Here is a 25595-nt window from a genome sequence, read left to right as displayed (position 1 = left end):
GTGGGTGAGAGAAGTGGAGGAGGGTCATGTAGTGGTTTCTTGCCCCTCTGCTCTGCAACAATGAGTCTGAGAGCCACAAGAGTTTGCCCTTCTCAGGTGCCGTGAGGTATTTCTTTTCTACTTTTATTCAGTCGTTAGACTTAGGGGAGATCTCTTCTCCCCATACCATTCAGAACAGCCAGAAATGCTTGCTTATATTGCCTCCCCTTAGACCCTCACCTCCCAACTTGGCTCCTTCAAAGTCTTTCACTTTTAGACATACAGTTTCACATCTGGGCTACAAAAATCTGGGCAACCTCTAATACTCTTCACTGCCTTCTAGTTAGGCATATTTATGTCTCTTTGCTGCCGTTCAGTGGTCTTTAGGAATTTTGCAGTTTAGCTATTGTAGTCTAAGTCTCTTGCTTTAATTTCTTCACAATTTCCTGGGTTTGCACAACAAACTGAATCATGAACTTTTCATTCTGGCAGAATCTGGTAACTAAGCACAGACTAGTGAACCTAATTTTAGCCTAGTGTATAATACAGCCCCAGTGTTTTTTTTTAATCTTTTAATTATTATATTTTACAAAAGTAACTGTAACTATCTTGAGGGTTTTTTTTTTTAACTTTTTCAATTATTTGAAAGCAGGTCAGTCTATAATTGAGACATTCATGGTATTCATGTGAGAGTCCAGATACATTTCCAAAGGAAGCAACGGCAGCTAGTGATGAAAGCAAAAAAACAGATTGTGCAACATTCGCTACTGTGTAGTGCAAAGCATATTTTTGGAATCAATTCTGAAGTTTTGCAGATCCCTAGTAAATAACTCAGCTTCCTGTGTCTTAGATTACATAAATGGAGGAGAACTTTTTACCCATCTTTCACAAAGAGAGAGATTCAATGAAGATGAGGTACGGATATATATTGGGGAGATTGTATTGGCACTGGAACATCTACACAAGGTGAGACCATGTTTTCAACTTTTTTGAGATAAATTTATTAAAAGGAAAAATGTATAGTGATATTAAGGTTAATCATAAGATGGTGTTTGCATTGTGGGTGAAGGAGACCACCTGTAAACATGCACAAATCTGTATTTTAACAACTTGCTATATGATACTTTGTGGAATATCACATGGCCACCATGAACCATGATTTAGTCACAAAACACTCCAGTTGACACTTCCCCACAAGCAATATGATTGCTATCCATCCATCCACGCTTTATTTTCCAGTATACATATTGTGCAAGCTCAGTGCAATGCCTACTTCCACTTAGAATTATTACTGACATATTTTACATAATTCTACACTGATTTGGACAATAGAACCATAAACTTTGTTCTGTATAAAACAGAACCTTTTAATGCTAGTAATCAGGCTAAACATTTTAAAATATTCATTTTATGTCTGAAATATGAAACTTTCAGAACAAATATAATTTCTTTGTAGTTAACATGGGCATTTTTCCAATTTAACATGGTCTGTATTTGAAATATATTGTTAAGTGCTGATATATGAACATATTTTAATCTGCTCTGCTCAGTAGTATACAATTATTTTAACTTTTTTTCAGTTGGGAATTATCTATCGTGACATAAAACTTGAAAATATTCTTCTTGACTCAGATGGACATATAGTTCTGACTGACTTTGGACTGAGTAAGGAGTTTGTTAATGATGAAGTAAGTATCTGCATATCAAGTTAATCTCTAAATAGGCCAGAAAATCCATGCACTGATATTTTTTTTCTCAGTGAAACCTTTTCCTTTTTCCCACTGAGCTTATATAAGTATGGTTAACCTTGGGTGGAGAGATCAGATTTACCCTGTGGGATAATTTGTGATTCTTGTCCAAAAGATTTTTTTTTAAAGAACACTTTCTTATATACTACTCCAAATGATATTATACAGAGAAAGCCAAACATATCTGGAGAAGACAAGATTGAATAGAATGATGTAAATCCTAGGAATAAGTTTTTTCCTGTTTTTTTTTCTTTTCTTGTGATGTGGTATCAGTTACTATATTGGCTATAATCTTGTCTTATTTTTTTTCAGAATGAAAGAGCTTATTCTTTCTGTGGAACTATAGAATATATGGCTCCAGATATTATCAAAGGAGGGGATACAGGACATGATAAAGTATGTTTTTGATGGAAATGAATATAATTTGTTTATTTTTTGACTGAGAACCAGTTTGGTGTAGCTGTTAAGGCACCAGGCTAGAAACCAGAAGGCTGTGAGTTCTAGTTCTGCCTTAGGCACAAACTAGCTAGGTGACCTTGGGCCAGTCACACTCTCTCAGCATTAGGAAGCAGGTAACAGAAAACTACTTCTGAAATCTTGCCAAGAAAACTGCAAGGACTAGTCTAGACAGTCACCAGGAATCAACACAAAACAAAACAAATCAAGATTAAATTATAGCCTACTTTGTGGTAGATAAAATATACTTTCTATATTTTTCAAATATATTTTTAAATGGAAGATATTTGGAATTTTTTATAGTTAAAACAGTGAATAAATCAAGTATTTCAAAATTTACAAAGTTATATTATTAAAATTTACAAAGTTATATTAAATGCCCAGTCCTAAGATTATCTTGTGTATTTTGTATAGTGGACATTGTAACTGAAATACTGTGAAGATGAGGGTGAATGTCTCTTACGCAGTGTAGGTACCTGTGGAATAGGATTGATTGTCATAAAAGATCAGTCACATTGTTTGTCAGTGTAACATTATCCTGTATTTAGCAAAGTAGTGGGGAAACACTAGCATTAGCAGCTCAGAAAAAAACCAGCTTTTTCTAAACTTTGACCAAGAGTGATGGTTGATGCTTTCTAATTTCAAAATGGTTTCTTGCATTTGAAAATAAAATGCATTATGTGTAATATATATAACCTCTGATACAATTAAATATATATCAAAATGTATTTAATTGTATCAGAGGTTGAACCTGGAACTTTCTAAATGCAAAGCATATGTTGTTTCATTGACCTTTAGATGTTTAGATTAAAAAGGGTTTGCTTTAAAAATAATTTAAACAATAAAACAATTTTTTTATTTTCTTCTGAGCAGTAATTTTCTGAGGAATAAATAATTTAAAGAGGTAACTTTTCTAATTCCTTAATCTGCTGTCAATCCCTGTCAAGACCCCAGGGTATGTAGTAGGATATCAAACTAAGACCAGGTCCAACCATACCTTTAGCTTTGGAAATGTACTTTGGATCATTCATTGTCTGTCAGCACAATCATAGGGTTGTTCTTCTGGGGATAAAATGGAGGAGGGAATTCTCTGTATGTTTGTTGAATTTTAGTGGAAAGACAGAATATATATCTGATGACCGAATGAATAAATAATCTGTTGAATATCTTTATGTACCTCCTAATTCTAAAAATAACTGCATAGTTTATTGTTATTTCCTAGAAGAGTTGCATTAGTAATGTTCATTAGTATATAATTATTTTATAGGCTGTTGATTGGTGGAGTCTAGGTGTTCTTATGTATGAATTATTAACTGGAGCATCACCTTTTACAGTTGATGGGGAGAGAAATTCACAAACTGACATATCTAGGTAAGTTGTCCATTGTAAATTGATAGTTTTAAAATCTGTCTCTCAAAAAACATTTTGCAGGTATAATGCGATCATCAAGATATTATGCTTTCCAATGCTTATAGTATCTGAGGGATTAATTAATGCTGTTGGAAAATTTTGACCCATTATCAGTAGTTTAATATATTGTTCTGGTTGTGGAGTATAATGTAAATTATACTCCACAGGGTAGATTCAGTTTTGTTGATTATTCTGGGTGTTACAAATGTGAACTTCAGAAAATTTCTAATGGTGTGAGTGCAATGTAAAATTTAGTGCTTATTAAATTAAGAGACACTACTACTACTTTGCTGTTCATTATTGCACTGGTCAAATGTAGCAGTTAAATAATAGATATTTTACAGGGATAAAACTAATATTTATACGTATCACAAATGTCTTAGGTTTATTTCTTTTTACAGTAATAGATTTACAATCTGCAGAATATCTTCACTCCATGTCAAGTGAAGGGTGTGGGGGTCTTCTCAGTAGCCACCTCTACATTCTGGATCAGTGTCCCTCCCAAACTTTTGAATATTCCTAACATCTCTGCCTTTAGGACATTGAGAGCTGGTTATTCTACAGGCGTATGGGAACAAGAGGTGATAAGGCTGACTTTAGGTAGTCAGTAGGGTTTTATATGTGTGTGTGTGTGTGTGTATTCTAATATTGTTTTCTTTGAATGTTGTGTACCTTATTTGATTGTAAACTGCCAAGGAAGTAGCTGTCCTAACAGTCAGGAATCACGCTGAGGCGAGGAGTAGGTCTCTAGTGTTTATTACTGCTACATAAGACAGAATTCTAACAAACTGAAGAAGCGTGGGAAAACCCAGACAGATAAACCCCAAAAGTTAAGGCGGTCTGATCTGTGTCTCTTTGAATGGCTGCTTAATTCCTCAGTACTACACATGCGTTTTCCCCCCTGGATAGAGGCCCCCTCCTGCTCGCCATCAGTACTCATGACATAGGCAGTATATAAGATTTTGTATAAATAAAAAAAAAACTTTCATTTGTTCTTTCAAGCATTAATTTTATTTGTGTTAAAATTACCTAAATGGTTATTTTGAACTACTTTTAAGTTTTTTTCTTACTGAACCAGATAATTTTCTTTGAAGAGTAGTTATAAATTAAATAATCAGGTTTCAGTGTACTAACGCTCAGTTACAGTTTAACATTGACAAACTGAAGCATATCCAGAGGGAGCAACCAAAATAATAAGAGGCCTGGAAGAAAAACCTTACAAGGACTAGAGAAGATAGGTTTCTTCAAATACCTGAAGGGTTGATATATAAGAGATGGAGTAGATTTGTTCAGAATTTTTCCATAGGACAGGAAAATAAATCATGGAGTTAAATTACAAGGATGCAAATTTTGCTTGGATATGAGGAAAACATTCCCAACAATAAGAGTTGTTCAACAGTGGAATGTACTTCCTTGTGAGATGGCAGATTCTTTTTTTGTGAAGGTGTTTAAGTAGAGTCTGGATGTCCAGTATAGTGTTGTGGTCAATTCCTGCACAGAGCGGGAGGCTAGACAATATGATCTCTAAGATCTTTCAGTCCTTATATACTATGATTCTGTGAATTAGTTTGATAGTCTTGGGCATTTCAGTATCTTTCTTTGCCATTGACCATAGTGTTTGTCTCAAAAGATTGTACTGAGTAGGAGTGGTATAATAGCCTTGCAGTGTTCTTATCATTCTTAGATGGCTGTCTTCAAAAGGTGGTGCTAGACGATTTGTGCTTAGGCCCAAAATGTATGCAACGTGAATTTTGTGTGCTTTTATCCAAACCCCCCCCCATTAAAAAAAAAAAGTCTCAGGGAAACCACGGAATAAGTTAGTTTTATCAGTATGCTTATTAAACTCCGTTCTTTTTCTCCTTTTTTTTGTCAAATCCAGTGAGGCAATGAAGTATGAATTAGCTTGGCTGTGTAAATCGATTGGATAAAAGCAAATGAATTGAAACTTAAGACAACATGGGGTCTGTTCTTGTATTTGTGTATCAGGTTAATTAGATTCAATTGTTTTTGAAAGGATATGATTGCACTTACCCCAAAATGCAGACAGGATGCTAGACTCATCTCTGTCATTATCTCTCTATCTCTCTATCTATTGTGTTTCTGTATTGCTAGATTCAACAAAGATGACACCCATCAGTTTGCAACACAGAAATAGTAAAAATACATAAAACCTGATAAAAACCTATCTATAAAGCAGAAAGTATAATCGTAATTATTCATTCCCTAAGGTCCCCCAGAACAACTCTGTCTTTAAAAGTTTCTGGAGGCCAACAATGAGGACCTTCTAATCTAATCTCAAAGAGGAGAATGTTCCATAACATGGGGGCTGCAACAGAGGAACACTGCTTACATTAGGGGCAAAAACGTCCTCTATGACATGAAGCGGGTATATTACCTATGGTCATATCTGGATAGAGATAGCCTTACTGCAGTAGTCCTTGCTGTGGTGAACTGTCAATTATTGTAAAGTGAATGGAGGTACACTATGCTTTGTTGTCATGTTGTAATTTATAATATTTTAATGTTTTGTGTCATTACGTGTAAGTCACTCTGAGGCTTTGTTAATGGAGCAGCATATAAGTGAAATAAATAAAGTATTATGCCTAAAACTGCCTTTGATGATGATCTAGAAGTGTCAGTTTACAAAATATAGTTACTGGAGTATCTACTTCAACTGAGAATTAGGCATCATGATTGTATAACATCAGTGTTACATTATCTTCGTTGGCTTCATTCAGTGGCTTAATTGGTTTCATTCATTGGCTGATGTAATGTGATTTTGGTTTGTTTTGGGGCTGAATTCAAAATATTAACATTTTAAATGCTTCACAGTTTAGGACCACAATACAAAATATGATGGCATACCTTTTTCCTTCCTGCATATTTCTACTCAAGCAGTACAGCCACTTTGGTGGCCTGTTTTAAGTTACAGTTTTACCATTTTAACTTTATCTAAAATATATAATACAGTATATTTTAACTGCATTTTGTTGCTTTGTTGTACATTTTTTCCAGCTGCTATTACAGGGCAACGAATACAATAGTAAATTTTTAGAATTGTTTTGAATTGAATTCCCAAAGTAATCAACTATCCTTTTACTTCAGGAGAATATTAAAAAGTGAACCTCCATATCCACAAGAAATGACTGCATTAGCTAAAGATATAATACAGTGTCTTCTAATGAAAGATCCCAAGAAAAGATTGGGTTGTGGTTCAGGGAGTGCTGATGAAATCAAACAACATCCCTTCTTCCAGGTAAAAATCAATTTTGTCTGTTTTTTTTTAACTGTTCATTTTTGTATTGGCTTTCTTTTTAGATGTTATCCAGCAGATACTAGAAATAAGGTAGTATTACTAAAAGATGGAATCCCTGGAGAGAGACGTCAAATTTCTTCTGTATTTATGTGCCCTCGGAAGCAGATTCACATGTTTCAACAGAAACTTGAACCTGAATTTGGTTAACTGTTCTAATGTAAAGTGCTGTGAGTTTTCCTTTGTATATTTTAGGGGCATTTTAACTGTGGTTTAGTAATTTCACTGGCATGTAGCGAAAGACAATGCAGTTGCTTCTGCCATCCCTTTTACCCCAGGTGAGCAGGTGGGAACACTTAAAAAAAAATAGGGTTACAATCACCCACCATTTTTATTTTCTAAGAATGTCTGTGGGACCTAAAGTTATGTTTATAAATGAAGCTAATGCTAGAAACTGAGATTTTGCATTGTAGGATGGGGCATGAGCCTGGCAGTATCAAAGGCAGTACCTATACTATGGTACCTATAGAGGCCATATTGAAGGATATGAACCTAATCAATAAACAAATAATGCCTCCCTACTTTTTCAGTAAATCTATCTGAAGTATGTATGAATAATTTTCCTCAATGCTATTGTCATTATTTACAATTTATTTAGCAGTTTCTTTGAATGGTGATCATGATGAACCTACAGATGTGATTATTTCTTCTGCATTTTACCCCTTCTTTTTAGATTTTTTTATCCTGCCTTTATTATTTTTATAAATAAGTTGCCAATAATATACTTCAATGAATCCTGTAATCCTGTGCATAGAATAAGTCTAATTATATTTGAATAGATATAATGTAAGCCGTGATCTAATTTCTCTGAACAATTCACATTGACAACTGAAACAATTACCTTTTTTTCATTCACTCTTTTCTATGTTTAATTTAATATATTGATTCAGAAAATAAATTGGAATGACTTGGCTGCCAAAAAAGTGTCTGCTCCATTTAAACCAATAATTCGTGATGAGTTGGATGTTAGTAATTTTGCAGAGGAGTTTACAGAAATGGACCCAACATATTCTCCAGCAACCACTCCAGAGGCTGCAGACAAGCTTTTCCAGGTAACTGCCATATAATAATAGTACTTAAAATTTGTGGAACGATCATATAGAAATTAAATAAGATTGTCTGTCTGTCTGTCTATCTATCTACTCCATTATCAAAATGGTTGAAGTGAATGACAACTGTAGTGTTAGAAGAGACATACTAAACTTTACAAGTTTAAAATAGTAAGAGAGATTGGGAAAACTTGCTTATGGTCTGGTTAATGCACATAGGAGATTCCATGGCCTCTTAGGGAAAGGAAAATTGATTTGCTTTCTCCTTGGTTGGTGTTGTTTTGCATGCAGGGAGGATGAACTGAGGCATGTAAGGTGAAATTGCAGTAAGACAGATGTGGAGAGAAGAGCAGGTAGCAGATTGGACATAGAAATGCTTGCAGAATAAGGCAAAAATGTAGGAACAGGCTGGGGAAGTACAGTATAAACTGTCATCTGTGAGTGGCATATGAAGGTTAGTGGAAAGGTAATACAAACTGTATAAAGATAGAAAGTAAAAGATAATGGCAGGGTAAAGGAAACATCCAGAAATGCTAGTTGGACTTGAAAAGCATATTGTTTATAAGTGACAGACGGGCTGTAGAAACACCATCCAGCTCTTTTTTTTATAAATGCTTGTGATTCTATGCTTGAATGTATGTGTGTGTGTGTGTGTGTGTGTGTGTGTGTGTGTATGTATTTCTAAATCAACTTCCCTCCCCCTTGAAACAATATCTTATCAATACTTTTTAAACCGTACAAATCAAAAATCCTGTAAATCTTAGTCCAAACCATTAAGAAAATGAAATCATAATAACCTCATTATCAATCCAGTTACACATTCTTAATTTTTTACCCCTCCTTGAAATATACCAGGGCATTTACATATCTCCCTATTACACATAAGGAATTTTTTTTTACAAAAAATCAGCCCCACTGCCACCCTCAAGGACTCAGACTTCTCAGCAAGGAAAACATTCTCACAAAACATATTCTCTTCTTTCCCGTAACACTGATTCAGATAGTCATAACATCTCCCCAGCAAAGCAACTCCCTGTACAAACTTAAACTCAGACTGTCACTTTAACCCCCTCAGGACCAAACTATAATCTTCCCCTGGCATTACTTTAATCTCACTAACAGAAAAATCCCCATCTTTTCCAAAATCTTCATCATCCATCGTAACATTTTCAGCTAGATGACACACTTTAGCAACAATCTCTTCTCCAATATCCCAAACACTCTGCAGAATAGCTTGACAACACTCTGAAAGAAGTTTTTTAAAAGTCTGCTTAAGCTCACAACAGAGCTCTGCGAAGTATTCTTTAAAATCTTCCATGCTTCAGACAGTAGATTATGGCACCCCCTAGTTACTTGACTTGCGCAGAAAGGAGTTAATAAGTTAATTTAAAACTTCTGTCTAAAATTGGCATGAGAAAGTATAGTAAAGGTAAAGTTTCCCTTGACATTAAGTCCAGTCATGTCCAACTCGAGGGGGCGGTGCTCATCTCCATTTCAAAGCCGAAGAGCCGGCGTTTGTCCGTAGACAGTTCCGTGGTCATGTGGCCGGCATGACTAAGCAGAATGCCGTTACCTGCCCGCCGAAGCGGTACCTATTAATCTACTCACATTTGCATGTTTTCGAACTGCTAGGTTGGCAGGAGCTGGGACTAGCAATGGGAGCTCACCCCGTCACACAGATTCGAACTGCCGACCTTCCGATCGGCAAGCTCAGCAGCTCAGTGGTTTAACCTGCAGCAAAGTATACTAGCAAACAAATCCCAAAGAAAATGAACAGAAAACTGAAGATTTAAAACAGCAAACCCAACGTGTAGGAAAATATTCCATCCTTAAAATTCAGTACCAAAAAATAGTAATAGGAAGGCAATTATATATTCTCAATCCTTGTTACACTTTAAATGGGAAAACAAGCCAAAACTTTAAACAAATTAAAAATATAATCCAGAAATAATGATAGGCACCAAGAGATTTTGCTTCTTCTTGCTGTAGAGTATATAACTTAAAAAAATAAATTGGGTGTTTTAGAAATGGGAAGGCAGGACTTATTGTCCCTTTAAGGGCTGCAGCGTGGCTCGGAAAAGATGAAATCCCAGCCGCCCAGTGAAGTCTTGCTGGTCGATCACACACGCTGTCCACGATCTCTGCAACTCGCCATCCAGAGGACAAATGGGTCAATTCCCAGTGTTTTCCTTGCCTGGAAAAATGCTCTGGGCTACAGGAGAAACCAGCCTGTGCCCCCAAAAAACTGCCACGATGCCAGCTCTGCCCACGGAGCTTGCACGCACAGCTGCTCAGTTTGCCATATCCCACCAGAAGTCACAGTCCTGGTTCTTTTTGATCTCTTAGTAACTTTCAGTATTACTGATCATGGCATCATCTTCAAGAGTGGAGACTGGGGGGACTCTGTTGCAGTGGTTCTGCTTTCTCTGGGGTTTTAGTTGGTATTGTTTTGGGGGGGATCAAGCTGTAGCCCCTACTTCATGGGGTTCCTAAGGGTTAGGGTTTGCTCATGTGACACCTCTACTGTGTATGTTGCTCTGGTTACAAGTTGACTTCCAGATGAACTGTTGGTTCATTTGAAGATGCTGGATGTTATTGGAGAAGATCTTCATGACTCAAGACCTGAATATCTCACAACTCTTCTCCAACAGTTTCTGCCTGTCCTATTAGTTTAGGCAGGGTTGGTGTGCTCCAGGTCCTATCAACAAAACAATATGATCTAATGGGACCTCAGAGATGCATCTTTTCTATTGCTTTCCCAGTTGGCCCTGAGGCAGGAGGACTTGTAAACTTACATTAGTTATGTGGTATTTTAATCCTTTTTATATTTCTCTTATCTGATATTCCATTGCTTTGTTATTATTACTGGTTTCTTTTGTCCTTGTTTTATGTCACCCTGAGTTGCTTTTGTGATTAGGTTGTTTGTAAATTGAAATAAATAAAATGCAGCAGCTCAGTTACTGGCAAGTAGTCAGCCACCAACAGCATTTTACACTAGTGCCCAGCATGGTTATCCATACACTTCTCTGTGCAATTCAAAGGGCTGTTTTTGACCTATAGACCCCTTTGTGTCTTGGCATTGAGGTATCTTCAGAACTGCCTCATCTAGCCTGAATAATAAGCTCTTGATAATCCCAGTTTTCAGTGAGATAGCGGGTAGGGTTGAAACCAGGAGGCAATGTTTTTCTACCGCAATACCAACATGATGGAACAGTCTCTCTTTGCATATTAGATTAGAGACCACTATAATTATCTTCTGGAAAGCATTAAAAACTGAGGTATTCCAGAAAGCCTTTGCAAGTTGAATGCTGTATTGCTGCTGCTGCTCTATTAATTGTGATCTGCAGGATGTGCTTTAACTGTCATGGGACTGTATAACAGAAAGCATTTTACTGACATTAAAATCCTATTATGTCCATTAAATTATACTGTGTACGTTTTAGTGTTTATTGTTTATGGTGGATGATTTGATGTTTTATGTTTATTGTGGATGTTTTATTGTTTGTAGTGCTACATGTATCATGGATGTTGTAATTCTTGCAAACTGCCATGAATTGAATGAAATTTGATAAGTAAATAGATATAAATAAATAAGTGAATTACAGGGGGTTCCTGCTTTTAAATTGGAATCTTTTGAGTGTTTTTATTACATTTGTATATTTTTGTATTAATCATCCTCCCCTCACACAGCTTCCTCTCAAGATCCCTCTGGAGCTTTTTTGCATAATGATAAATACGAACATATGTATATAGTGTAGGAGATACTAGGGATTTCCTTTTTGTTAAGAAGAAGAAAGGAAGTTCATTCATTCATGGACCCATTGTAACTTGTACATGGGACAAGGTACTGAGTTATTGGTCAGGTTGAAATAATAGCAAGTAAGCAGTAATCAGCTGATAGTTCTCTGTGCACAAGTTTTGGCCAGAATGTAGAAACTGAATTAAATTGATTGGGCATATTCTCCATACTCCTTCTCCAGCACATTTTATCATTCCTTCTGAACTCAACAAATTGTGGTTAATTTTATTTTTAAATATAACAACTGCATACCATGATTATGAAGTGACTTCTTCAGACAAAATACATATATCTTACACCATAGATTAGGATTCAGAAAATGTACTAACTTGCAGATAATCTAAAATGGAAGTGATTGCTTTCTATTTCTTCTCATTTTAGCCATACCAGAGAAGGGAAGTTGAAAGAGCAGGAATTTGGAGGCAGCTAATGCTATTCCTGTTACGATATAAGATGATTAATTGAGATGTCACCAATTATAGCAAAACCAAATTTGTATTTCAAAAAGCACTTCAACTTGCTGCCTCTCCTGGAAAAGTGATGTTGTCTGCTCTGATCAATTAAGCTACAAAAAACATATTTATTTAGATCAATACTCTATTTAGTTATACTATACAGGTTTAATCCAGTAGCAGACACTTGCAAAGTCTCTCTCTTCACATAGAGCATGTTGGAGAATAAAATGATGCTAATAACATCCAATTCCTTTGCTTCCAAAATAAATGATCAGTTACATTTTAAGAGACCTCTTCCAGAAAATTAGAAACCTTGGGGGTAAATTCCAGGCAAAAATGGGTATGATCAAAAACAAAGATGGCAAGGACCTAACAGAAGAAGAAGAGATCAAGAAAAGGTGGCAAGAATATACAGAAGACCTGTATAGGAAGGATAACAATATCGGGGATAGTTTGATGGTGTGCTCAGTGAGCTAGAGCCAGACATCCTGAAGAGTGAGGTTGAATGGGCCTTAAGAAGCATTGCTAATAACAAGGCAGCAGGAGACGACGGCATCCCAGCTGAACTGTTCAAAATCTTGCAAGGTGATGCTGTCAAGGTAATGCATGCTATATGCCAGCAAATTTGGAAAACACAAGAATGGCCATCAGACTGGAAAAAATCAACTTATATCCCCATACCAAAAAAGGAGAACACTAAAGAATGTTAAAAGTATCGGACAGTGGCACTCATTTCACATGCCAGTAAGGCAATGCTCAAGATCCTGCAAGGCAGACTTCAGCAATTCATGGAGCGAGAATTGCCAGATGTACAAGCTGGGTTTAGAACAGGCAGAGGAACTAGGGACCAAATTGCCAATATCCACTGGATAATGGAAAAAGCCAGGGAGTTTCAGAAAAACTTTTATTTCTGTTTTATTGATTATTCTAAAAGCCTTTGACTGTGTGGACCATAACAAATTGTGGCAAGTTCTTAGCGGTATGGGGATACCAAGTCATCTTGTCTGCCTCCTGAAGAATCTGTATAACGACCAAGTAGCAACAGTAAGAACAGACCAGGGAACAACGGACTGGTTTAAGATTGGGAAAGGAGTACAGCAGGGCTGTATACTCTCACCCTACCTATTCAACTTGTATGCAGAACACATCATGCAACATGCTGAGCTTGAGGAATCCAAGGCTGGAGTTAAAATCGCTGGAAGAAACATTAACAATCTCAGATATGCAGATGATACCACTTTGATGGCTGAAAGCGAAGAGGAACTGAGGAGCCTTATGATGAAGGTGAAAGAAGAAAGTGCAAAAGCTGGCTTGCAGCTAAACCTCAAAAAAACCAAGATTATGGCAACCAGCTTGATTGATAACTGGCAAATAGAGGGAGAAAATGTAGAAGCAGTGAAAGACTTTGTATTTCTAGGTGCAAAGATTACTGCAGATGCTGACTGCAGTCAGGAAATTAGAAGACGCTTAATCCTTGGGAGAAGAGCAATGACAAATCTCGATAAAATAGTTAAGAGCAGAGACATCACACTGACAAAAAGGTCCGCATAGTTAAAGCAATGGTATTCCCAGTAGTAACATATGGCTGCGAGAGCTGGACCATAAGGAAGGCTGAGAGAAGGAAGATCGATGCTTTGGAACTGTGGTGTTGGAGGAAAATTCTGAGAGTGCCTTGGACTGCAAGGAGATCAAACCAGTCCATCCTCCAGGAAATAAAGCCAGACTGCTCACTTGAGGGAATGATATTAAAGGCAAAACTGAAATACTTTGGCCACATAATGAGAAGACAGGACACCCTGGAGAAGATGCTGATGCTAGGGAGAGTGGAAGGCAAAAGGAAGAGGGGCCGACCAAGGGCGAGGTGGATGGATGTTATTCTAGAGGTGACGGACTCGTCCCTGGGGGAGCTGGGGGTGTTGACGACCGACAGGAAGCTCTGGCGTGGGCTGGTCCATGAAGTCACGAAGAGTCGGAAGCGACTAAACGAATAAACAACAACACATTTTAACAGGCTGTCTTAGCTCTGAAGCTAAGTAGTCTGTATATAAACATGTTTGAGTGCATAGACTAGCTTTGCTAGATTTGTAATATTTATTTTGTTATATCCAAGATAAATATTTATGTAAGTATTAGAACTGTGTTGTGCTTTGGATTCAGTTCCAAAAAGTGCTTTGGAGCATGTAGGGGTACAAATAAAGTATCTATCTACAACTCCTTAAAGCAGCCGTATCTTTTCTTGGAAACGTACATCTGTTTAAAGAGTTACAGGCAGGCGTAGCATTCATGTTCCAAAACACCTTTCTGGAATTGAACCTGAAGCAATGCACATAAATTTAATCATGTTTCATTTCTTAACTGTATAGTAGATGTTTTGAGAAGGTAGGCAATGTCATCATGAAAAAATCTGTGTCAGTATTTTAAATTTTTGTACATGGAAGATAATGTCTTTCAAGTGAGTTTTTACTACTGTGATAATATAGAGTTGCATGATTTCCTTGAACATAGTGACTGATTATCTTTGCTATTTTTTTCCAAGTATGATTAACCATACATCTAAATGAGAGCTAAAATTAGATAATTTAAAATTTTGGACGTAACTGATGTTTTGTTTCCTTATACTTCAGGGATATTCTTTTGTTGCACCTTCTATCTTATTCAAACGCAATGCAGCCATTATGGATCCAGTTTATTTTCTGACAAAAGTTGACCAACCTGGAGTTACAAATATTGCTAGAAGTGCTATGATGAAGGTAGTCATAAGAATTTATAAGCACTGACCATTCTAACATATAAAACATTTCTCTAGTGCATAATGTATTTTGATGTGAAAGATAAAATGCAACTTTAAATAGTTTTTTGCTGTGCATATAAGGATATCTTATAATTTGGGCTACTTTTGCTAGTAGCCTAGTTAGCAATAGAAATATTTTGAAAGTAACATTAGAACTCTTATGTCCTGCTTGTTAGCTGACATTTGACATTGGTGAATCTGGTTAACTGATGTAAGGCATAGAATGCTGGATTAGCCTTTGTCCAGATCTAGCAGGGAAGTTCTTACAGTACATGCATGTTTTCATCCCATTAAGAATAAGCTAAGTCTAGAAAGCTGTGCAGATTTGCCTATCTGTTCTTGAACGAGTGCAGAAAATGTGCAGATTTAGTAATGTAAATGGTGTTACGGGCATACACGGACACAGTAAATACAACTGGCCTCTGCTGTTAGTGCTTGAAGCACTGACAAATAGGCAATCTGTTAATAAACATTTTTTTTCTCCTTGCCCAAACTATCTGGTGATGAAGTTCCTTTTGCACATGCCATTACAGTGCATAAGCTTTTATAGACAGAGAATTAAGATGCCAGAAAATTATTCCAAGTAAGTATCTATGTCTGTATCGAGAGACTGCAGACATCTTAAGTATACAGTGGCATGATCCTTGTCCAGGAATAAAATGTATTTCAGGATTTTAATCTTTCTAGTATTCATGTAGAAGTAGAATCTTTTGAATGTTGATATATACTGTATATATCATAATTACCTTCGTTTGCTGAAATTAATATATAAGATATTCAGAGAGGAATTATTTAAATGGTGGAATACTTTCTGAATCACATTTTTTAGTATCTGTATCATGTCTTCTCTGAAAGAATATATACAGAGCACTTTACAATGTCAGTTAGTATGATGCAGTCATTAACTTCCAATCAGTACTGTGTCTATTCTTTATTTTATTCAGTAATGTCAATAAATAAAATGAAGCATTTCTTCTCAGGACTCTCCATTTTATCTCCACTATGAGCTGGACCTGAAAGAAAAACCACTAGGAGAAGGAAGTTTTTCCATCTGTCGAAAATGCTTACATAAGAAAACTAGACATGAATATGCAGTAAAAATAATCAGTAAAAGGTATAAAGACAAACAGCACATTATTTCCTTTTTTAAAATTAAAGTTAATGTAGTTTTAATGTTTATGAAACCTTGCAATTTAAATATTCTCTGAACAGCTTAAGCTATAAAAGAAAACAGGACAGCACAGTAACAAAATTAAAAGTATGAAGCTTTGGATAAAACCCTGGAAGCAGTGGAATCATTATAATTGTACAATAAAAAGCCGGGAAAGATAAGAAGCATACTAAAAAATAACATAGTGACTAGATAAGCCTCCCTGGGAAAATGCTATATTCTCTTTTGTTTTCTTATCTCATTCCTTTAAAGTCTCTGGCCTCCTATTTCTCACTCCCTTTGTACACTTTGCTTACCCTAAAAGGGAGCAGCATGATGGTTATGCATGGATATATCTCTTCACATAAGCTGCCATTCTGATGGCAGTAGCATCTGAAGGAGAATCTCAGATTATTTCACCTAGTTAAAAAAGTAAACAATTTTTACATTTTTAAAAAGATTATGCTTTGTTGAAACAAACAACCGTCTTAGATAAAAATATTCAAACATTTTCTTTAAGCACTTATAGCACATATTTCAACCAGAATGTTCCTCAGTGAAGAGTTCAGTTTACAGAATCACGGAGTTGACAGGGCATTTGGGTCATCAGGGCCATCCAACTGCTCAGTGAGTGAAGGAAACTCATCTATTTAGTGATGGAGAACCTATAATCTTACTTGGTTATTGGTTTCACTGTCAAGCTGCTCTTAGTCTTAGGAGATTTTTCCTAATAACCACCCAGAGTCCCTCTGGTGGGAGGAGATGGGCGGGGACAAATTAATTAATTAATTAATTAAGTTACAGGAAGGAATATTTGATTAAGTGTCCATTATTTTATGTTCTGCATTCTAAGATGGTGGAAAATAGGCTTTAGTCTTGTGACACCCCTTCAGGTGGTTCAAGAGTGATATATTCTGTCCCATCAGTCTTCTCTTCTGAAGACTGAACATACCTAGTTCATATCTACAGATAGTCAGTCTCTTATTTCTGTACTCCTGATCATCCTTGTACCCCTTTTCTGAATAAGTGCTAGTTTGGCTAAATCCCTTTTAAGTATTGTCCTCAGAACTGAAATCAGTACTCAGTGTAGGATCTGCCCAACAAAGAATAGACTGGAACTACACTCTTCCTGATGAAGATAAGAAACAGATACAGTTCCTGTCCTCAGGCATACAATGTAAAGAATACAAAAGGACCAGTTCTTAATGTTAGATGGATCTTAGTCTTCTCCTTTGTCACAGCCTGAGGACTGGTGGATGACCATGAGGGAGAGCCAGATTCTAACAGATTTAGCTTTTCAGGAGAGTTGGTGTGTTCTTTCCTTTCTGTGCCACAGGGTTCCTTCTTTCTGACACAGCCAAAATGAGGCCCAGGCATTTGTCCCTGTGATTATATTAGGCTGTGGATTTTAAGGGCTCACAATGTTTGTACGTATCTAAGGAAATATTTTGATGAAACTTTGCAGTTTGATTTAGGAAGATAAAAACCATAGCATTTACAAATTAGTAGTTTGCTTTATCACAATATTATTCACTGACTTATTTTTTTCAGGCTAGAAGTCAACACTCAGAGAGAAGTTACAGCTTTAAAACTCTGCGAAGGACATCCCAATGTTGTGAAATTACATGAGATTTATCATGATCAGGTAGTGCAATATGCTTTGCTTTCTGTATTTGCTCTGCATAACTTTAAGAAGACAAGCTAGTTTTATTTGAATATTAGAAACATGCTAAATGAAAATGAAAGGCACACAAATAAGACACAGTACACTGAAGGCTTTTAGCATTAATTATTTCTATTATAAGCTATGGAAACATTTTAACTTTCAATTCTTCATTTTCTTCACCTCTTCAAATAAATTAGTAATTGCCCTTTGTTGGTTTGGAGGCACTAATAGACTCTGACAGAACAATTAATCTCTTAAGAAATAAATTTATTACAATGTAAGGCTGCTTTGAACTTAGCTACCATAGAAGATGCTTTTATATATCTTACTTAATTTACTTTTTAAAAAATCTATATTTTATATGCCAGAGAAGAATGGGAAAAATCTGCAAACATATCCTTCTCTATAAATTAAACTAAACTGTACTTACAGGTGTCTAACAATGCTACATAAAAAGTGAAATAAAGGTGAAATAAAATCCCTCTTGTGTTTTCAGAGAAGAATAAAACATTCTAATCCATTTTAAATTATCCTGGGGGGAAATAAAGGAAAAATTAAAAATCAGCTTTGCCAATAACTTTTCAGCTTTGTCTATACCCAATGAAATAATTACAGGAGGATCCATTTTAGTATTATTTAAACTAATCTCAAAGTATTAGCCTTTTGTCTATAACAGTGATCAGGATGTATCAAGCTTGCTGCTTCTTTCCAGGGTTGGTTAGCAAGTAAGCCAAATCATATCAAATTCTCAGTTGTTAGAACTCAGACTATAGAATCCAATGGTATGTGATGAGACACCTACTTGCTCATTGGAACTTCCTTTCTGGAGCTAAGCCACCAGAACATTTTGGGGGTACTTCTGAAACTCAGGGGGGTGGAATAGAAGAATCATCCCTTTCATTTTGATGGTGGAAGCTGATTTGATTCCTGGATATACATTACAATATTCCAGTTGAAAAATTTTTCAAAGCTGTATGTATTTTTATTGAATAGTAAACCTCTCCACCTAATTATTTTTCTTCCTCTACATATTGCTAAAAAGTATATTTGTTTTTAGCTCCACACATTTCTAGTAATGGAACTACTGAAAGGGGGAGAATTACTTGAACGCATCCAGAAAAAGAAGTACTTCAGTGAAACTGAAGCTAGTTATATCATGCGCAAATTAGTTTCAGCAGTGAGCCATATGCATGATGTGGGAGTAGTACACAGAGACTTAAAACCTGAGGTATGTGTTCAGGAAATGTGTGAAGCTTGTGAAATCTGACCATTCTCACCTCTCTTCCCTTGCTTATTGCTTCTTTTATTCTCTTTTAAATTGTCATTTTGTTACGGCTGTATTTTTAAATAATTGTAAATAAAAACCTAATAAAATATTTATAAAACAATTAAGATAAGGACAGCAAGTCTTCTATCAATAATAAGGTAATATTTCCTCATAAGATGAGATACATAAACTGTGAGTTGTGAGATCTGCCATTTTAGTCAATTGCCTTTTCCTATAATATAGCCTTCTATGTATTTGCATTAGTTTTGTATGCTAAACTGAGCGTCCATTAAACATATGCATGCACTGTTTTCCAGCTTAATGTTAGAACTGTTCCAACTTACTGTTCTAAGTTAGTAAATTCCACTTCACTGGAATTGCAGGAGGGATGGCTGAAGGGGAGAAGAAGGAAATAGTACCATACACCATTCTACTAATGGAAGTCTTCTGTAGGTAGAAAATTCTTTGGAATCCTCCTATAACAAAACCTGTGCCTAGGCAAGGACTTGTTACGGGTGTAGCGAGTAAGGAAGATGACCTTGATGGAAATAATACAAGAATTGTTGTTGTTGTTGTTGTTGTTGTTGTTAGATTTTTATCCTGCCTTTTTTCCCATTACCAAGACAAGAGGGACTGAATCATTTTTAAGTCCAGAGAAATGAGATAACATTAGGAAGAAGGGAGAGGAGGTGTAGCACAGGCTTGCTATTATAGCCAATCTCAATAAAAGTAGTTTTAGCTTTCGTTTAGAGTTCATTTCCTGGTCTGCTCTACATAATAGGGCTGGAAGTAGAAGATACTGCTTTCTACACTATCCAGATCTAGCATTTTCTAGAGAATGAACAGTTGAATTTATAGACCTCAGTTGTTCTTAAGAAGCTGTTAAATAAGTCTAATAATTTTGTATGTTTTTCTTCTATGCTTATTTGTGCAAGCCCAATGCCTCTCTGCTACTCATTAAAGCAGCTGATTTTTTTGCCCTTCTATATGAGTGTGAAAAAACTGATGCTGCTTTAAGAGTTGCATTAACTTTTAATGAGTTGATTTCTTAAAGCAGCATTTTTTTCAGGCTCCTGTGAAAATCTGAAAAATGACTCACTAATATAGTGAATAGCTGAGAGGTGCGGCACTCATGTGAAGTCTGAAGCACTTTATTAAATCATTTTTGAAGCATGCCCAGCCCTACTTTTCACTATACAGGTAGTTCTCACTTAACAACGGTAATTGGGACTGGCAACTCCATCACTAAGTGATGCGGTTATAAAGCATGATGTCATGTGACCGCATGACTTACAGCAGCATTTGCAGTAGCTCCAGTTGCAGTTGTGAGGTGAATCTCGTGTGGTCACAGCATCCTGTGGTCACACGATTGCCATTTGTGACCCCCCTGTTGGCTTCCCCATTGACTTTGCTTGTTGGAAGCTGGCAGTGAAGGACACAAATGGTAATCACATGACCATGGGGAACTGTAACCATTGTAATTGTGAACTGGTTGCCAACCGCCTGAATCATGATCATGTAACATGGGGACACTGTGATGGCTGCAAATAACAAGGAACAGTTTTAAGTTGCCTTGTTCAGTGCTGTTGTAACTTTGAATGGTTGCTGAACAAGGACTACCTATGCTGCATTCTTTTTGTTTTTTATTCTTGATGATTAGGCTTTTAGAAAAAGGTTTCCTGAGTATGTAAGATATAACATAGATTTATCTTTTTTCATAAATAAAAAAGCATTTCAGTATTACTGGCTATAATGAGACATTTATATTTGCTACACTGCTCTAATGTTATTTTTGGTTTCAGAATTTATTATTCACAGATGAAAGTGATAATTCAGAAATAAAAATAATTGATTTTGGATTTGCCCGATTAAAACCTTCAGACAATCAGCCTCTTAGAACTCCATGTTTTACCCTTCATTATGCTGCTCCAGAACTCTTAAACCATAATGGTTATGATGAATCCTGTGATCTCTGGAGCTTGGGAGTTATTTTGGTAAGCAATTTTGGCTTTTTAAAAGAAGTATCCAAGCATGAGTGATAAAAAACATTAATGGAAAAAGTTAATTGTATTTGATATATATATTTGTTCAACACTAATGTTTGAGCAGAATATGGAATATTTCATTAGCAATAGCAGAAAAGTCTAAGAAAAGTAAACTGCAATTCAATTGGCTGAAGTCAGCAGCCTTTACAGAAATAAAAACTATATCCAGCAAAATTACAACTGAAGACAAGGTCAAGCATTATAAAAGTTAACCATTTGTAATAAACCGAAGCATTTAGACGACCTGCGTAGTAAGTTAAAATTCTTGAAAGTAATAGAATTAAATGTATTTGTCATAATTATACATTCAGTGGTTTTTTGGCCTTGGTTGCTAGGGAGAGTGGCAGAAATAATTATTTCACTTGAATTAGTTCATAAGAAGGCTAGGGGCATATTTTCATCATAGTTAATCCTTTGATTCAATCAAATTTGTAATCAAGGAACACAGTCTTATTTATAATTAGATTTGTTCCAATATACAATCTTTGATTGGGTACAGATCTCTTGGCAGTAATTGAGAGGAAGCATATTTTGTCTGCATTGTCCATTGTTACAAAATATAATAGCGGAGGTAAAAGACCAATGGCATTTTATCTAACCACTTTTTTAAAAACACGAAGGTTTAATAGGATTGTATTCTTTCTTATGAAACAAATTGACTGAAGCTAACATTCTTTAACTTCTGAAAATGTTACTTCATTTACACTACGTAAAGAACCTTCAAAAAATTTATGAGGTGTATAATTTAATATTAGTGATATTTATAGTATACTGTATCTATATGTGTATATTCAGACACAAGTATGATAAATAAGAATTGTATTTATCTGTAAGTACTGATTTAAAATATTTCTTTTGTTTTTCTGAAAAGTATACAATGCTTTCAGGACAAATACCCTTTCAGTCTCAAGATAACAGTATAACATGTACAAATGTTTTGGAAACAATGAAGAAAATTAAAAGAGGGGAATTTTCTTTTGAAGGAGATGCTTGGAAAAATGTTTCTCAGGATGCCAAAGATTTGATACAAGGTATATATTGATCAGTGATTTACCTAGGGAGTCCTTAACTAGTATACTAAGAATAGTAGACAGACAGCCAGATACTTTATTTCGGCCATTGACCAATAAAAATACATTCAGTAAAACAAACAAAGGAAAGTTAACCACTAACATCAATGACTACTTTGTGGGCAAAGCTTACACACAATGTAGCAAAATTTTGCTACTTTTAGAGAGATAGATTTATCCTGGTTATCTAATAAATAATGCAAATAAAAATTATTGCAGTGCCCTGGAAATTTAGATAAAAAAGGGGTAATCAGCTTGTCCCTGTAGAACTGGCAGTACAAAAGAACATGGGCTTAGAGTATTAGTAATTTGATTCTTGGAAAGTACTAAAATATTTGCTGAGGAGGCTAGCACAAACTGCATAGAATTAGTAACTTAAAAACTCTAATGTAATAGTTTTCTGTTTCTTTAAAGCAGCTTCGTATCTTAGTCTTTCAAGTTTTTACTTTAATCTAATTTAGGCCTTCAAGCTTTCAATCTGTATGTTAAGTTTAAAAAAAAATGGATGGTTTGGAGTATATAGACATTTCTAAATTAAAACTATCAGGATGACTTAGCCTATTTAATATAACATTATTTTGTGACCTTTCTGTAAATAGTTTCATTATAAACAATTTATACTGCATAATATGAGTTATATCCAAATATATACTATACATTTCAAATGAAGATTGTTATTTTTTAAAAATGCCACTATTTAATCTTACCATTGTTTATAAATGAATGTTAAATAAATACCATTCAATAGATAATGGCTCTTTTATTTTAAAATGTCTAATGCATTCATACTAGGACTTCTTACAGTGGATCCAAATAAGAGAATTAAAATGACCAGTTTGAGACACAATGATTGGCTTCAAGATGGTAGCCAACTGTCATCCAACCCATTAATGACTCCAGACAATTTAGGATCTTCAGGAACTGCAATACATGTCAAAGCAACTTTTAATGTAAGCTCACAATGGTTGTTTTTTTCTAAATTAAACCATATTTCTTTTGTCAGCCTATCATTTACTTTTAAAGCAAGATGTACTTTAGGTACATATACATTAAAAATGTAAATGTTTTTTGTTTAAGTTGAGGATGCTTTATTTTGATCCTTACAGGCAAGGCACACCTTTTTTTCTTTTTCATTTTTATGGTCCTCCTGAATGAAACATTTTCAGTATTTTGTTCAGTTGAACAAAAGAAATAGTTTGTGGGAGGGGAAAAATTGAGAGGTGCTATATACTGCTGCCATTGATAGGAGGGAAATCTTCATATGTCAGCTTTCTTATACTAATAATTATAAATTGAATTTATTATACTAACATTATATATTCTGGATTCTGCCAGTTGTTGGCTGTCTTGGGGATAATTCAGTTTCTTTTTTCTTACTCACTCACTCTGCTGACTTAAGTCAAGCTGTTACTCTACCAAGGAAAACAGTAAGAGGGATTGCTTACAGTATGTGCCATCAAGCTGACGTTGACTCTGAGCAACCACATAGATAGATCTTCTCCTGCAGGATCCGTTCCCAACCTGATCCTTCAGGTCTTCCACAATGCGTCCACCACCACTGTAAATGACTCTACCCACCTTGTGACTGGTCATACTCTTCTTCTCTTTCCTTCAACCTTTCCCAGCATTACTGACTTTTCCAGAGAGCTAGGTCTTCTCAGAACATGTTCAAAGTAAGATAATTTGAGCGTGGTCGTTTCTGCCTCGAGTGAGAAAACAGTAAGAAGTTTATCCTAATGTAATGGCAAAGCAAAGCTGTACGTAAGAATGATTTGTTTTTCTGTCTGAATTTCAGAATCTAATTAAGCACAGATTAGCATAAGTGTAGTCATTAACAAGAATATACAGCTGGGAAAAAGGCTGTAAGACTTATCTTCCCTTAATTGAAAATGCAGCTTCTCTCTCTCTTTTTCTTCTCCTTATAATATGATTCTTAGAATATTTAAAATGAAACCAAATTCCCTTTCAGGTTTTGCTTCCATCCTTTCTCAGCCTTATTTCCCACCCTCCGCTTTTTTTTTTTTTTTTTTTGGTGCTTTGAGTCAGCCTGAACTCCTGGTGACTGACTGGATGAATCAATGTTGTTTTCTTGGCAAGATTTTGGAAGTGGTTTGCCTTCTTCCTAGGGTTGGGAGAGTGACTGACTCAAAGTCACGCAGCTGGCTTCATCCATAAGGCAGGACTAGAATCCATGCTTGAGTCTTATTTCCATTCCTATTATCACGGTATTCCTTATTTAATATGATCTGTTTATCCCATATCATTTTCTATAGCAATTTTAAAAAAATTATTTTAATTTTAACTATTTAAAAGTATTTTGAGGTGTTGTAATTATTTACAGAAAGTATTTTTAAAACTTTATTTCTTAAACAGTTACACGAATTGAATCTAGTTTGAATGCACAAAATTGTTTTTGCTTTTGTAAACAGGCCTTTAATAAGTACAAAAGGGAAGGATTTTGCCTCCAGAATGTTGACAAGGCACCTCTTGCGAAAAGAAGAAAGATGAAAAAGACAAGCACAAGCACAGAGACCCGCAGCAGTTCCAGTGAAAGTTCTCATTCTTCTTCCTCTCAATCGTATGGTAAAACTACCCCTACAAAGACCCTTCAGCCAACACATCCTATAGACAGCAATATTTCAGAGAATATCTTTCAATTCTCTGACTGAAAATCACAGAGTTCTGCTGTCTTGGAGAATAATTAAAACTTGTTGATGCATGTGCTGGTTTGAATACAGTAAATGAGTATATTTTTACAAATTGCCCTTTCTGATTTTTCTGTTTCAGTCTGAGGCCAAAATAGGACATGTTAAAATACCACTGTGACTGTTGTTGTTTTTTCATTCAGTCGCTTCCGACTCTTCATGACTTCATGGATCAGCCCACGCCAGAGCTTCCTGTTGGTTGTTGCCACCCCCCAGCTTCCCCAAGGTCGAGTCCGTCACCTCTAGAATATCATCCATCCATCTTGTCCTTGGTCAGCCCCTCTTCCTTTTGCCTTCCACTCTCCCTAGCCTCAGCATCTTCTCCAGAGTATCCTGTCTTTTCCCAGAATCAAAATTCAAAAAATTGTGATATAAAATGTCTTGTCTTAGTGTGTGCCTATCCTCAACACTTTCTGAAAGATGTTAATATACAAAGTCCATAATCCAGTGGGATAATCCTGCACTAAGGAGCCTGGCCTCTGTAGACTCTCACGAGTTCTCATAAATCTGTTTACCAGCAACAAGAGCTGTGGGTGAATGCAAGTCTTTTCATTACATTTCGTTCTCCCTCTCCCTCTCCCTCTCCCTCTCCCTCTCCCTCTCCCTCTCCCTCTCCCTCTCCCTCTCTCTCTCTCAGAGAGTGTGTTTTATATATAAAATATATTTTATTGTACACATACATACATACATAC

The 25595-nt window shown here is 35.8% G+C and overlaps 1 protein-coding gene across 1 annotated transcript in view; it reads left to right on the top strand.

Annotated features, from left to right (window-relative positions):
• Positions 1-25022, top strand: part of RPS6KA5 (ribosomal protein S6 kinase A5) — a 37981-nt gene extending 12959 nt beyond the window's left edge. Inside the window, exons 4-17 of the mRNA XM_063290223.1 lie at positions 830-945; positions 1560-1667; positions 2040-2123; positions 3451-3554; positions 6699-6849; positions 7797-7958; positions 14834-14959; positions 15981-16114; positions 17702-17795; positions 18874-19044; positions 20886-21077; positions 22000-22159; positions 22991-23148; positions 24628-25022. Of these exons, the coding sequence (XP_063146293.1) occupies positions 830-945; positions 1560-1667; positions 2040-2123; positions 3451-3554; positions 6699-6849; positions 7797-7958; positions 14834-14959; positions 15981-16114; positions 17702-17795; positions 18874-19044; positions 20886-21077; positions 22000-22159; positions 22991-23148; positions 24628-24867 (2000 nt within the window). The 3' untranslated portion in view covers positions 24868-25022. The remainder of the gene's footprint in view (positions 1-829; positions 946-1559; positions 1668-2039; positions 2124-3450; positions 3555-6698; positions 6850-7796; positions 7959-14833; positions 14960-15980; positions 16115-17701; positions 17796-18873; positions 19045-20885; positions 21078-21999; positions 22160-22990; positions 23149-24627) is intronic.
• Positions 25023-25595: the final 573 nt, after the last annotated feature.

The sequence above is a fragment of the Candoia aspera genome, chromosome 1 (genome assembly GCF_035149785.1).
Source record: "Candoia aspera isolate rCanAsp1 chromosome 1, rCanAsp1.hap2, whole genome shotgun sequence".
NCBI lineage: Eukaryota > Metazoa > Chordata > Lepidosauria > Squamata > Boidae > Candoia > Candoia aspera.
Note: the sequence above shows the minus strand (reverse complement) of the source record. Positions and strands in the feature narration are given on the sequence as shown.